We start from the raw sequence: 12,600 nt of genomic DNA on the forward strand, positions 1-12,600 counted from the left end.
TAGGGAGCCTATGTGGTAGAGATCCACCTCTCAAATTTAATCAAAAATATCTTCGTTTGTGTTCCGAAGACCAACGAAGGTCTTACGGGGTTGGTACAGCATGGGGGTGAGTAATTAATGACTTAATTTTCATTTTTGGGTGAACTAACCCTTTAAATATGTTACTTTTAAGGGATAAAATGATTGATTGCAGGGGACTATAAAAATATAAATATATATTTTGTTTGTCCAGTCTGTTGCCAGAGGTCTAAGCACTAACATTTTTTTCTGCTTTACTGTGTTTGTCTGCGTAAAGGTGACATTGATGAAGACTCTTACTAGAGAGAAATACTCATTTGCTTGTAACCGTTGGTTGGACATCAATGAAGACGACAATGAGATCATCAGAGAACTGCCAGCTACTGGAAAACTGGTGCCAGAACCTTTACCAAGTGAGAGAACACAAAGCACAAAATACAAAACACATCCGTTCAGTCTTAAAGATGAAGGATCAAATTAGAGCCTAAACTATTTTAAGTATCAACATGAAATTCTTTAGATCGTAAGAAAACCATTTACATTGTAGTACTGGTTCTTTAAAGAACCCAGAACTCAAAACACAGATCTGAAGAACCAGTGATGAAACATTAAGAACTTTGCTTATGCTACAAAAAAACACATACAGTGAATGATGGTTCTTAATAAGAATAAGGTTCATTTTCTAAACCAAGTGACTTCAAAGAACCAATGAATAACCTTTACTTGTTTTGGTCTAATGGAATCTAAAATCCCAATCACACACATATCAATAGTTTACAGTTGGGGAAAAAGCTAAGATAAAGATGATTCGATTTTTCCCTGAATTTATTTTTACATACATATTGCTGTTTTTTAATTAATTTTTTTTTTGCTGCCGATTAATAGTTATTAAATACCGTGTGACGATTTGCACGGGAAACATCAGTGGAAGCGGAACAGATGCCAGCGTTTATTTGAACATCATTGGTGATTTAGGAGACACCGGAGAGCGTCTGATGTTCATGAGCAAAAACAACGTCAACAAGTTTGAGAAAGGAAACGTAAGTAATGACATTTAACATGCTGGCATCAGACATTAAATGGAACAAATCAGCATTGATTTTATTAGAATGACTTCTAGAGAATTACGTGACACTCAAGACTAGAGTAATGATTCTGAAAAATCATCACAGTTTTCTAAATGATATAAATATAATAATTAATTAAGTAATATAAAATTCTAAATGATTATGAGGAACACCTGTTCAATTTCTCATTAATACAATTATCTAATCAACCAATCACATGGGAGTTGCTTCAATGCATTTAGGGGTGTGGTCCTGGTCAAGACAATTTCCTGAACTCCAAACTGAATGTCAGAATGGGAAAGAAAGGTGATTTAAGCAATTTTGAGCGTGGCATGGTTGTTGGTGCCAGACGGGCCGGTCTGAGTATTTCACAATCTGCTCAGTTACTGGGATTTCCACGCACAACCATTTCTAGGGTTTACAAAGAATGGTGTGAAAGGGAAAAACATCCAGTATGCGGCAGTCCTGTTGGCAAAAATACTTTCAGCACCTTGTTGAATAAATGCCACGTAGAAGTCAGTTCTGAAGCCGAAAGGGGGTCAAACACCGTATTAGTATGGTGTTCCTAATAATCCTTTATGAGAGTATATTCGAATAGAAAACTGTTATTTTAAATTCTAATAATATACCAAAAGTTTTGATCCGATAAAGGCAGTCTTAAATTTAACATTAAATATTTATATATAAATAAATAGCGTATTTCCGGTTCATTTTGAAAATGAAATCTACAGATAAACACATTGCATTGTGGGATACAGAACTCAGAACAGTATGCGCTGCACAATGTACACAGAATGTATACTATATACTGCAGGAATAGAAGTCTTTTACTGTTTTCTCAGGCTGATGAGTTTCTAATAGAGTCGGTCACACTGGGACAGATCAGGAGGGTTAGGATTGGTCATGATGGACGAGGCGGAGGCTGTGGTTGGTTTCTGGATAAGGTGATGATCAGAGAGGAGGGGCAGCCTGAAGCTTCATCCATCGAGTTCCCATGTTTCAGGCAAGACAATCTGACAAACACCATGTTTAATATGTTTATTAAATGTGGGAAAGCAAATTCCAAACTTATATAGCAGTAAAAGTACGTACCCATATGTGCGTGTGTCTGGCCGGGTAAAGAACATGGGAGAGTGGTGTTTAAGTCAATTATGTAGTTGAGAAAACAGACTCTGGTTACTAATGGACACTAAAAGCGTGCAGAGGAAACCCTACCTACACCAACCCGAGAGTTTGGTTACACACACGCCTATAACACACACACACACACACACACACACACACACACACACACACACACGCACAAATACACACACTTACACACTCACCTACTGTATCTCTCTCTCTCTCTCTCTCTCTCTGTCTCATCTCAGGTGGTTGGATCGTAACGAAGACGACGGACAGATTGTGAGAGAGTTAGTGCCTACTGATGATGGTCAACGTTTGTTCAGTGAGTGTACATCTGTACATAAAAACATAATCACATACAAACATTCATAAGTACAATAATGAAACAAATGAAGTGCAAATAGGTAGCTTACACATCCCTCCTCAACAAGCTGCATGATTTAATGCATCATTCATCTCTGTAGCACAAACAGAGCTTATTCAAATCACTCGTATGAGCAACACGAGGAGTGATGCATAACTTAGCAAAACTCACTGAAAGTAGATACAATCCGATTCAGCATCGAGTTTATAGAAAAACTGAAATACAGTGTGTTTATTCCAGCTGTTGGCTATCACATTGCGATAAAGACAGGCAGTATTAATGGTGCCAGCTCAGATTCAAAGGTGTTCGTTAAGCTGTACGGAGAGAAAGGCGACACCAACAAGATGCTGCTGGTCGTCTCGGATAACGACTTGGGGAACTATTTTGAGACTGGACAGACGGACATCTTCACAATTGAGACCTTTGACATTGGCAAGGTATGCTACCTGATCAGGTTAGTCCCATTCACTCAATTTGAAGTTAAAAATGTATTCTATTCTATTCTATTCTATTCTATTCTATTCTATTCTATTCTATTCTATTCTATTCTATTCTATTCTATTCTATTCTATATAATGTTCATATGTATTCTATTTCAGTTTATTTACATTTGTTCTATTGTGTTCCGTTCAAATTCTGTTCTATTCTTTCTAATTTTCAAATCTGTTCTATTTTGTTCTGTTTACATTTGCTCTATTGTGCTCTATATTTCAAATTAATTCCATTCTATTCTATTCTATTCTATTCTATTCTATTCTATTCTATTCTATTCTATTCTATTCATCTAATGTTCATAATTGTTATATTTCTGATTACATTTCTTCTAATCTATTGTGTCCTGTTCAAATTCTCTTAAACTCATTATATTCTGTCTGATGTTCAAATTTGATGAGGTTCTAATTTTCAAATCTGTTCTATTTTGTTCTGTTGTTCACATTTGCCCAGTTGTGTTCTATATTTCAAATTCTATTCTATTCTATTCTATTCTATTCTATTCTATTCTATTCTATTCTATGTTCATATGTATTCTATTTCCGTTGTTACCAGTTGCTCTATTGTGTTCTATTTTTCAAATTCTATTCTATTCTATCTAATGTTCATATGTATTCTATTTCCGTTGTTTACAGTTGCTCTATTGTGTTCTATTTTTCAAATTCTATTCTATTCTATTTCATCTAATGTTCATATGTATTCTATTTCCGTTGTTTACAGTTGCTCTATTGTGTTCTATTTTTCAAATTCAATTCTATTCTATTCTATTCTATTGTATCTAATGTTTATATGTATTCTATTTCAGTTGTTTACATTTTCTCCATTCTGTTCTATTCTATTCTATTCTATTCTATTCTATTCTATTCTATTCTATTCTATTCTGTTTGGATAGGTACATACTAACTATGCAAATAACTATCCACAAATACATTGTGTTAAGTGTGAGGTTGTGGCTCCTTGTATAATGAAATATGATGAATAAAATACATAAACATATTTCATACAAATTTCATACATTCGTACAGTACAGCATTCACACTTTGTATTCATGTAATAAAATGAATCTGCCGTATTTGTGTATTGATCGAGACTCCCCTCCTCTGTGGGAGGGTCCTGTAGATAAACAGGTTGCTGATTGGCCACACTAACGAGGGCCTGCGAGCTGGTTGGTTTCTGGACAGCGTTCAGATCTGGGTGCCGGTGCACGGGCTGCAGTACATGTTCCCCAGTCACCGCTGGCTCTGTAAGGATGAGGCTGATGGGAAGGTGGAGGTGGAAATCTACCCAAGTGAAACTCTGGAGATAGAGAAATGTATGTATTTCATTTGCATTTATACGTTTGACAAATGCTTTCACCGAAATCAAACCCATGACATTTCCGTTGCAGGCACTGTGCTATTTCAAAATATGCAATCCAAATTTGACTGTTAATAGTGGACGTCTAAATCTGAGGAATACAGTAGATCCTCCTCAGATCAGCTACTGTGAATTAAAAATGATTAATCAGTGTTTTCCTAATCGGCAGTGATCAATTATGAAGTTACCGTAGTGACAGGAGACGTGTGGGCCGGAGGGACGAATGCAAATGTCTTCCTGCAGATTTATGGTGAGGAAGGAAAAACTGAACTAATATGGCTCAAAAGCCGATCCAACAACTTTGAGAGAGGAACCACTGAGATTTTTAGGGTGAGTTAATGGAGTTGTACATGACAATCTAACTGTATATTTTAAAAGCTAAATGATTTTCTGAAATTTTCTTTCATTGGTTGATTAAGATTGAGGCCCTAGATATAGGGCGTGTCTATAAGATACGGATCGGCCATGACGGCTCGGGAATAGGGGCTGGATGGTTCCTGGACAAGGTGGAAGTTAAACGGCTGGTCATGGCAATGGTGAAACCAGAGAAAAAAGAGGAGGACAAGAAAGACAAGAAGAAGAAAAAGAAGAAAAAGGTCAGTTTAGGGACAAGCCAATTTGACATGTGACTATTAGCTCTTTGCTTTTAAACAAAAAAGGTGTATTTTCTCAATGAGACCTTAATTTAGACTTAATTTTAATTTAGACCTAATTGTCCTAATTGTTTAATATTGTGAGGGACCTAATGTAAAATTTTGACAAATCTATTAAAAAACTGATATTGATCGACTACTAATCTGAATATTTACTGTCTGTAATCATGAGTAGGAGGAAGAAGAGGAATCCCCTGGGGAATTGAAGGAGGTCGTTCGAACTTCCAGTTTCCCATGTGGCCGATGGCTCGCTCGTAGTGAAGAGGATGGAGAGATACTCGTCGAGCTGTGTGCTGAGGATTACGAAGACCTAGAGGGTTTATATAATATTTATAGAATTTATTTAAAATTCATAAATTAATTAAGACTGTACATTCAATTTGTTTTAATTATATAAACAATTTAACATTTTTAATGAAATAAAACATATTTAAAATTAATATATTCATAAAAACAATCAATATATATACATTATGAATACATCATTATTACATAATGTAGTTAATGTATTATTTTAAATGCATTTTTAATCCCTTAAAATTTCTTTTTGTAAAATGTTTTCCTTGTAAACTCTGCTTGAGCTATTTCAGATAAGTTTAATTTGATAAATGAATTAGTTTGCTCACTTCTTATCCAATGCATTTAGATTACAATTCTATGTGTGGCTGAAGTGTTCAAGTCCCCCTATTATGCTTTTTCGAATAATAAAAGAAAACTCTTGTGTGTTGATTTGTTTTAGACAACTCATATGAAGTTCACGTGTTCACTGGGACTGTGCTGGGGGCCGGAACCGACGCGGAGGTTTACGTCAACATCTATGGAGAAATGGGCGACACAGGCGAGAGAAAACTACGCAAGTCGAACCACCTCAACAAGTTTGAGCGTGGACAGGTGATTGGAACACAACACACCCACACATTCAAACGTGTACAGAGTGAATCTGAATGCGGATCATTTTCAGGAGGACGTATTCACGATCACTGGGATGGATCTGGGCCAGCTGAAGAAACTGAGGATTCGTCATGACAACAAGCAGGCGAATGCAGCGTGGTACCTGGACCGCGTCGAGATTTTTGATACGAAAGATGATACCATGTAAGTGTCATGCACATCTCAAAACACATAACCTTGGTTTCACGGATGAGGTTTGAAGGAGTAGTTCACTTTTAAAAAAAACTTTTGCTGATAATTTACTCACCCCCATGTCATCCAAGATGTCCACGTCTTTCTTTCTTCAGTCGAAAAGAAATTAAGGTTTTTGATGAAAACATTTCAGGATTTTCTCTATATAATGGACTTCATTGGGAACCAAACGGTTCAAGGTCCAAATGAGAGTTTCAGTGCAGCTTCAAAGGGTTTTACACGACACCAGACGATGAATAAGGGTCTTATCAAGTGAAACGATTGCTTATTTAAAAAATAAATTAAAAAGTTAAAATTTTATAAGCACAAATGGTCGCCTTGTGTTCGTGACTCCTGTTTGAACTCAGTCATCAAAATGAACAAATCTTTTTTCGAGTCATTTGGTTCATTCAACGAACGAAATGAACAAAATGGTTCATTTTGATGAACGAGTCTAAATAGGAGAGTCACGAACGCGCATCACAGAACAGAGCAAGGCGAGCATTTGTGCTTATAAAACTTAAATTTTTTTATTTATTTTTTAAATGACCGATCGTTTCGCTTGATAAGACCCTTATTCATCGTCTGGTGTCGTTTAAAGCCCTTTGAAGCTGCACTGAAACTGTCTTTTGGACCTTGAACCGTTTGAAGTGCCCATTGAAGTCCATTACATGGAGAAAAATGAGTATGATGAGTACATTGTTGGTGCACAGTAAGAGTAGAGAGCTATACAGTTAATGTGGTCACCATTTCAGATCTTTCAATCTTGGGAATATTAGATGAGAAATGTTTGAGTTCAGACTTTGGATCCAAGCAAACCTAGGCATAATTTGAGACATTGCTTAAATCTTCACTGAGCAGAGTTATTTTAGTATCATTAATATACAATGTTGTATACAGTATGTTACATATACATGTAATATATATTATACTTTGGAACACCACAAGTGTGCCATTTTGTACATGATAAAAGCATTTCAAAACAAACTTCCTAGTTAAACAATTATCAAAAGATCAATGAGGCCTACAAAAAATCAGTTAAAAAAAAAAATAAAAAAATGCAACACCTGCCCCAATTACTGTAAAAGAAAATAAATTGACAAAAAGATTGAATCCAATATTTTGAGATGATATAGCTTAGAAATTTATAAGCTATGTTTTGTTGGCCGATCTTTTTTTGACCGGGAACACAACAAGTGTAACAAGGTGAGGAAAAAATCCCCCAAAAAGTACAAAAATTATTTTGGGAAGTAGTTATCCCCCATGTGATCAAAGTCAGTACGTTTTGGTCCAATTCAATAACATTAACTAACATTTTCTGGAAAAAGAAAATCCATTCCGGGTCAAAATGACCCGAACACAACATAAAGGTTAAACTAAAGGAAAATGAGAAATGGTGCCTCGGCACTTAACAAATAAAAATATTAAAATTTATTTTATTTAAGTTCTTTTATTTCCAGTAATTATTTTTATGGTTTTAGTTGTATTGTTAGTTTTAGTTATTTCTGTTACTGAGGTCTTTTTTCCTCAGATGAAAACTGTGATCTTTTCAATCTCATTACTGTGACTCATTCGTGATTTGTCTTTCCTATGGGTTGTGTTGACTGTGTTTGTGTGTGTTCAGGTATTTTTTCCCATGTCAGCGCTGGTTGGCCGTTGACGAAGATGACGGGCAGCTGTGCCGTGAGTTAGTGCCTGTGGATGAAGCGTTCATGAAGAGGGATGAAGATGAAGAAGACGAGTCGTCGCCTGCTCAACTTGGACTAGAGCAAAAAGGTTTTGAATGTTACACAAGAATTCTGCTTTAACCTAATAGTATTTGTTCATAGCATTCATGCATGGATTATGTGTGTGTGTAGCCATGTCAACCACATTCACAATGAGAGTAAAAACAGGGGAGAAGAAGAACGCCGGGACAGATGCAAATGTTTACGCTATTCTTTACGGAACCAAAGATGACACAGGTAACCTGGAAACATTGTGTTTCTTTAGCACTAAATAGTCCTTCAGCTACAGAAAAGTGTGTTTGTGTTTGTGTCAGGTATCATTAATCTGAAGGCTTCTAAGAACTATAAGAACAAGTTTGAGTTGGGATTAATCGATGAGTTCACCATTGAGGCCGTGGACATCGGAAAACTCAAGAGAATCCGCATCGGACATGACAACGCAGGTACACACATGCACACACAGTCACAGCAAATGTCACTCTATTAATGCTTAAGTTATAGAGAGCCTAAGTCCCGCCCCTCCGCTTCCAGCTCATGGGACCTGATTTCGGAAAAAATATGAATGGTAGTCAATGGCGAGAGACAACTTATCTTTTTATTCCGTCTGAACTGTGCCCTCAATTACACATATGATGTTTGTCAATTTAAAAGATAATTCTATAAGTCAAAAACGTCGCAGTTTGTCATAAAACAGAAGAGCAACATTTAGTTTTATGTGAAAATCGCTCTATGAACTACATCTCCCGGGAAGAGAAACGAGATCCGCTGCTCGTGTGTGTGCAGTCTGGTACAAAACACTCAGGTAGGACGGCGTAACGTTACGATTATAACGTAAGACTGTAGAAACAATGACAGACAGCCTCAGTAAAGTTAGCTTCATTCATTGGGAGAAAATGTGCGCCTTTGGGGTTTGTAGTCTTTGTAATTACGTATTTTCACAGTCTTATACCTCAACGGTTTTACATCAAACTGTGACTTTCTTTACTTTAAAATATATCTTTTAAATTGACAAACATCATATGTGTAATTCAGGGCACAATTCAAACGAGATCAAAATATTTGTTGTCTCTCGCCATTGATTGTCATTCTACCATTTAATATTTTTCCAAAATAAGGTCCCATGGTGGTCGACCGGAAGGGGAGGGACTTAGGCTCTCTATTGAAAACACAAATATTCCGTAGATGCAGTTGAGGATTGGTTGAGTTCAAATCTGTGCACTGATGATTGATTTACAGTGTAACCAATCGGCTGTTCTTTTTACAGCAAAAAGAAGTAATGCAGAACCATTCATAATAATGAACTTATTGTGCTGTTTACAATAGTGATATTATTTACAGATAAGACAGGTTATTGAGTTTGAACTGTATTTTTAATTTTATTACAAAATAATTGTGAAGAGGTTTTTGCAAGAAAGGTTCATTTCAAAGTGTACACTAACATGGCCAATGGCTTATTTTTCTCAGTGTGATTGGCTTGAAAATGCTTTATTATGAAGTGAAAATCACTTATTATGCGTCATAAAACTTATCCTACCATTCAAAAGTTTAGGGTCAGTTTGTAATTCTTTTATTTTTCAAGGACAGTAAAGACATTTATTATGTTACAAATGATTCTATTTCAAATAAATATAGTTATTTTGGACTTTTGATTCATCAAATAATTTTTATCACGGTTTCCACAAAAATATGAAGCAATTCAACTGTTTCAACACTGATAATAATAATCAGAAATGTTTCTTGAGCAGCAAATCATATTAGAGTGATTTCTGAAGGATCATGTGAGACTGGAGTAATGATGCTGGAAATTCACAGGATTAAATTACATGTACAGTGATGTGAATAAGTTAGGACACCCATGCTAAAATTGCCTAAAAAAAGGAATAAAAAATCATCTTTTGGAAATTTATCTTAATGCCTTAATTAAAAAAATGAGGAAAAACCCAAGCTTTAAGGACACCAATTTTCTTTGTGAATGAATAATGTATCATAAATAAATAAATGTTCTTCCTTAATATACAGGGTGCATAAATCAGGGAACATCAATGTTAAACTCCCATAGAGTCAGGCAGATTTTTATTTTTAAAGGCCAATCTCTTTCTATGGTGAAGGGTGTGTGATGATGTGGGGATATTTTAATTCCAAAGGCCAAGGGAGCTTTTATCAGGATGCATATTATCCTGGATCCATAAAATAAAAAATAAAACTTTTTTAAAAATAATAACTGTCCTTTAAAAATCAAAAATCTGCCTGTGTGTCTCAGGTGGGTCTCCGGGCTGGTTTCTGGACTGGGTGGAGATCGACGCTCCATCTCTGGGTCAGCTCCTGCGGTTTCCATGTGGCCGTTGGCTGGATAAAGGAGAAGATGATGGTGCCATTGTCAGAGACCTGTACCCTAATGAACTGCAGACACATCTCTACACTCCCTGTATGACACACACCTACACACGACTGTATGGCTATACTCTACAGATGTTACAAAGCTCTGCAAAGCTAATTATAATGATTACAGAGTAATACTAAACCTTATTTACTTTATTTATGAATCATTTTATCATTGTGGATGTTTTCAACGGGAGGATTTTTATCAGATTTAACACTTGTTTAACTACATTGATGAACATACACTTGTTAATGCTGATGGTGAGGAAGTACAGCTGCAAAACGTCCTGCTCAAGACATTGTTGCGATTCAAAGTATGAACCTTTAAAATAGCGTAATACGGGGACATGAATTAAACTTTTGTAACTTTACTAATTAGTTCGATCTTTTTCATTTTAGTATTACGTATATACTGTTATAGTGTATTAATATTTTAAATGAGCTTTTATTTTTTATATTTTTTGTTTTAAGTTTTAGTAGTTTTGCAATGTGCTTTTCTTATTTTTATTAGTGTAAATTTTATTAGTAATTTTCATTCTTCAACTTATTTCGCTTAGATGCCCAGGTAACATTCAACTTTTTTCTTTCTTTTTTTAAATTCAAATTTTGAATCTAATATTTAGATTTTATTTTAGCTTGAGTTCAATTTTCTATAGTTTTAGTTTAAGTTAACAACAACAATAATAAACATAATTTGGTGATTTTAGAAGTGATTAAAACTCTTATTTTGTATGTTTTGGGGAGATTATACATCTAAAATTGATTGATGTATATTGCAAACCTTCTTAGGTTTTTTTTTTATTTTTGCAGTTTTGTCCCCAAAAGTATAATTAGGTAAACAATCACACATTTAGATACCCTTAAACTAGCTGTATCCTAATAAATAAATAAAAACTATATTTGCATGCTTCATAAATACAGACATATGCAAATTTGTGCCTCATCATAGTCATAGACAGACCTACACTACACAGATCGTTCTCTTGTGTGTTGCAGATGTTCCCTATGAGATTAAAATCTTCACCAGTGATATATTTGCTGCGGGAACAGACGCAGACGTCTTCATCATTCTGTACGGGCAGAATGGAGTTTGTTCCTCTCAGAAATCTCTCTGCGTCAATAAGAGAGAGAGGAAGATGTATTTTGAAAGAGGGGCGGAGGACATGTTCATTGTAGAGGTAAATGAGGAGACTGAAGTCATATTTCTGAAAGCTAGCGTGCTTGAAAAACAAACCCTGCTTCATTTGAAAAACCTGATATAGGTTTGCCAGACATTTTTCTCAGCCTGAAAATAGCCACAGAAGCTGGCTGGCATTAAAAGACTAGCAAACCTGCTTCATTTTCTAAATTTTGCTTGTGAAGTTTTGTTGCTGAACCAACACTAGACCAGTACAAACTGGCATAAACCAGCCTGGACGAAATTCTTCTTTTTTTAAAGCTGGTCTTTTCATCTTAAAGGAGAACTCTGGTCAATTTTAACATTGAGCTCATTTTTTGTACATTTTGAGTGCTGTCATTACAGACAAAAACAACAAAATTCGGTGTTGCCTACACCGTGTTATCGTCTTTTTAAAATTCGCACCCTGTTGACTTCAATGGGGCATGTTCTAAACGCCTCTTAATGTCCTTGATTTGTCATTACGAGTGCACAGCCATGTGAGTGGTGTTATCAAGAGCGACCACGGTCAATCTGACTGCAGTAGATGTGAAAGATATGAATAAAAATGATGTTAATTCAGCCAGCTCGCATACCTCTATTTGCTTCCTGTTTTCAGTCGAAGCCCACAGTAGTCGATTGTCGAGTTCACGCGCGTGATCATTAGTGAATATCATCTCAAACCTACCACTGTGTGGTGTTCTGAGAATATCACCTCAAATGGATAGTTCATCCGAATCAGATGTTGAACACACGGAGGAGGTTAGAGATGATATTCACCAATGATCGCGCGCGTGACATCGGCAATCGACTACTGTTGACTTCGACTGAAAACAGGAAGAAAATAGAGGTATGTGAGCTGACTGAATTAACATAATTTTTATTAATATCTTTCACATCTACTGCAGTCAGATTGACCGTGGTCACTCTTAAAGGGATAGTTCACTTTGAAATTAATTTTTGATATGTTTTATCTTACCTCAAGGGCATCCAAGATGTAGGTGTCTTTGTTTCCACAGTATTTTCAATTTTGATATTTTTCAGTCAAATCGTTCTTGTCTATCAGTCATATAATGGAGATTAATGGGGCCCACCTCAAAGAGCATGCACAGAGAAGTCCAAATTAAACATGATTTAA

General features: G+C 35.7%; 1 protein-coding gene across 2 annotated transcripts in view; it reads left to right on the top strand.

Moving 5' to 3' along the window:
- The window catches only part of loxhd1a (lipoxygenase homology PLAT domains 1a), a 38,671-nt gene that overhangs the window by 14,481 nt on the left and 11,590 nt on the right, over positions 1-12,600 (top strand). For both annotated transcript variants that reach the window (XM_089123543.1, XM_089123544.1), the window contains 16 exons: positions 296-431; positions 904-1,058; positions 1,928-2,088; positions 2,459-2,535; positions 2,818-3,014; positions 4,189-4,381; positions 4,595-4,755; positions 4,845-5,021; positions 5,254-5,395; positions 5,818-5,969; positions 6,040-6,173; positions 7,825-7,976; positions 8,060-8,164; positions 8,242-8,370; positions 10,188-10,352; positions 11,303-11,484. In XM_089123543.1, the coding sequence (XP_088979669.1) occupies positions 296-431; positions 904-1,058; positions 1,928-2,088; positions 2,459-2,535; positions 2,818-3,014; positions 4,189-4,381; positions 4,595-4,755; positions 4,845-5,021; positions 5,254-5,395; positions 5,818-5,969; positions 6,040-6,173; positions 7,825-7,976; positions 8,060-8,164; positions 8,242-8,370; positions 10,188-10,352; positions 11,303-11,484 (2,418 nt within the window). The remainder of the gene's footprint in view (positions 1-295; positions 432-903; positions 1,059-1,927; positions 2,089-2,458; positions 2,536-2,817; positions 3,015-4,188; positions 4,382-4,594; positions 4,756-4,844; positions 5,022-5,253; positions 5,396-5,817; positions 5,970-6,039; positions 6,174-7,824; positions 7,977-8,059; positions 8,165-8,241; positions 8,371-10,187; positions 10,353-11,302; positions 11,485-12,600) is intronic.

This window comes from Pimephales promelas, chromosome 19 (genome assembly GCF_988280905.1).
Source record: "Pimephales promelas chromosome 19, fPimPro1.hap1.1, whole genome shotgun sequence".
In the NCBI taxonomy this organism is placed as follows: Eukaryota; Metazoa; Chordata; class Actinopteri; order Cypriniformes; family Leuciscidae; genus Pimephales; species Pimephales promelas.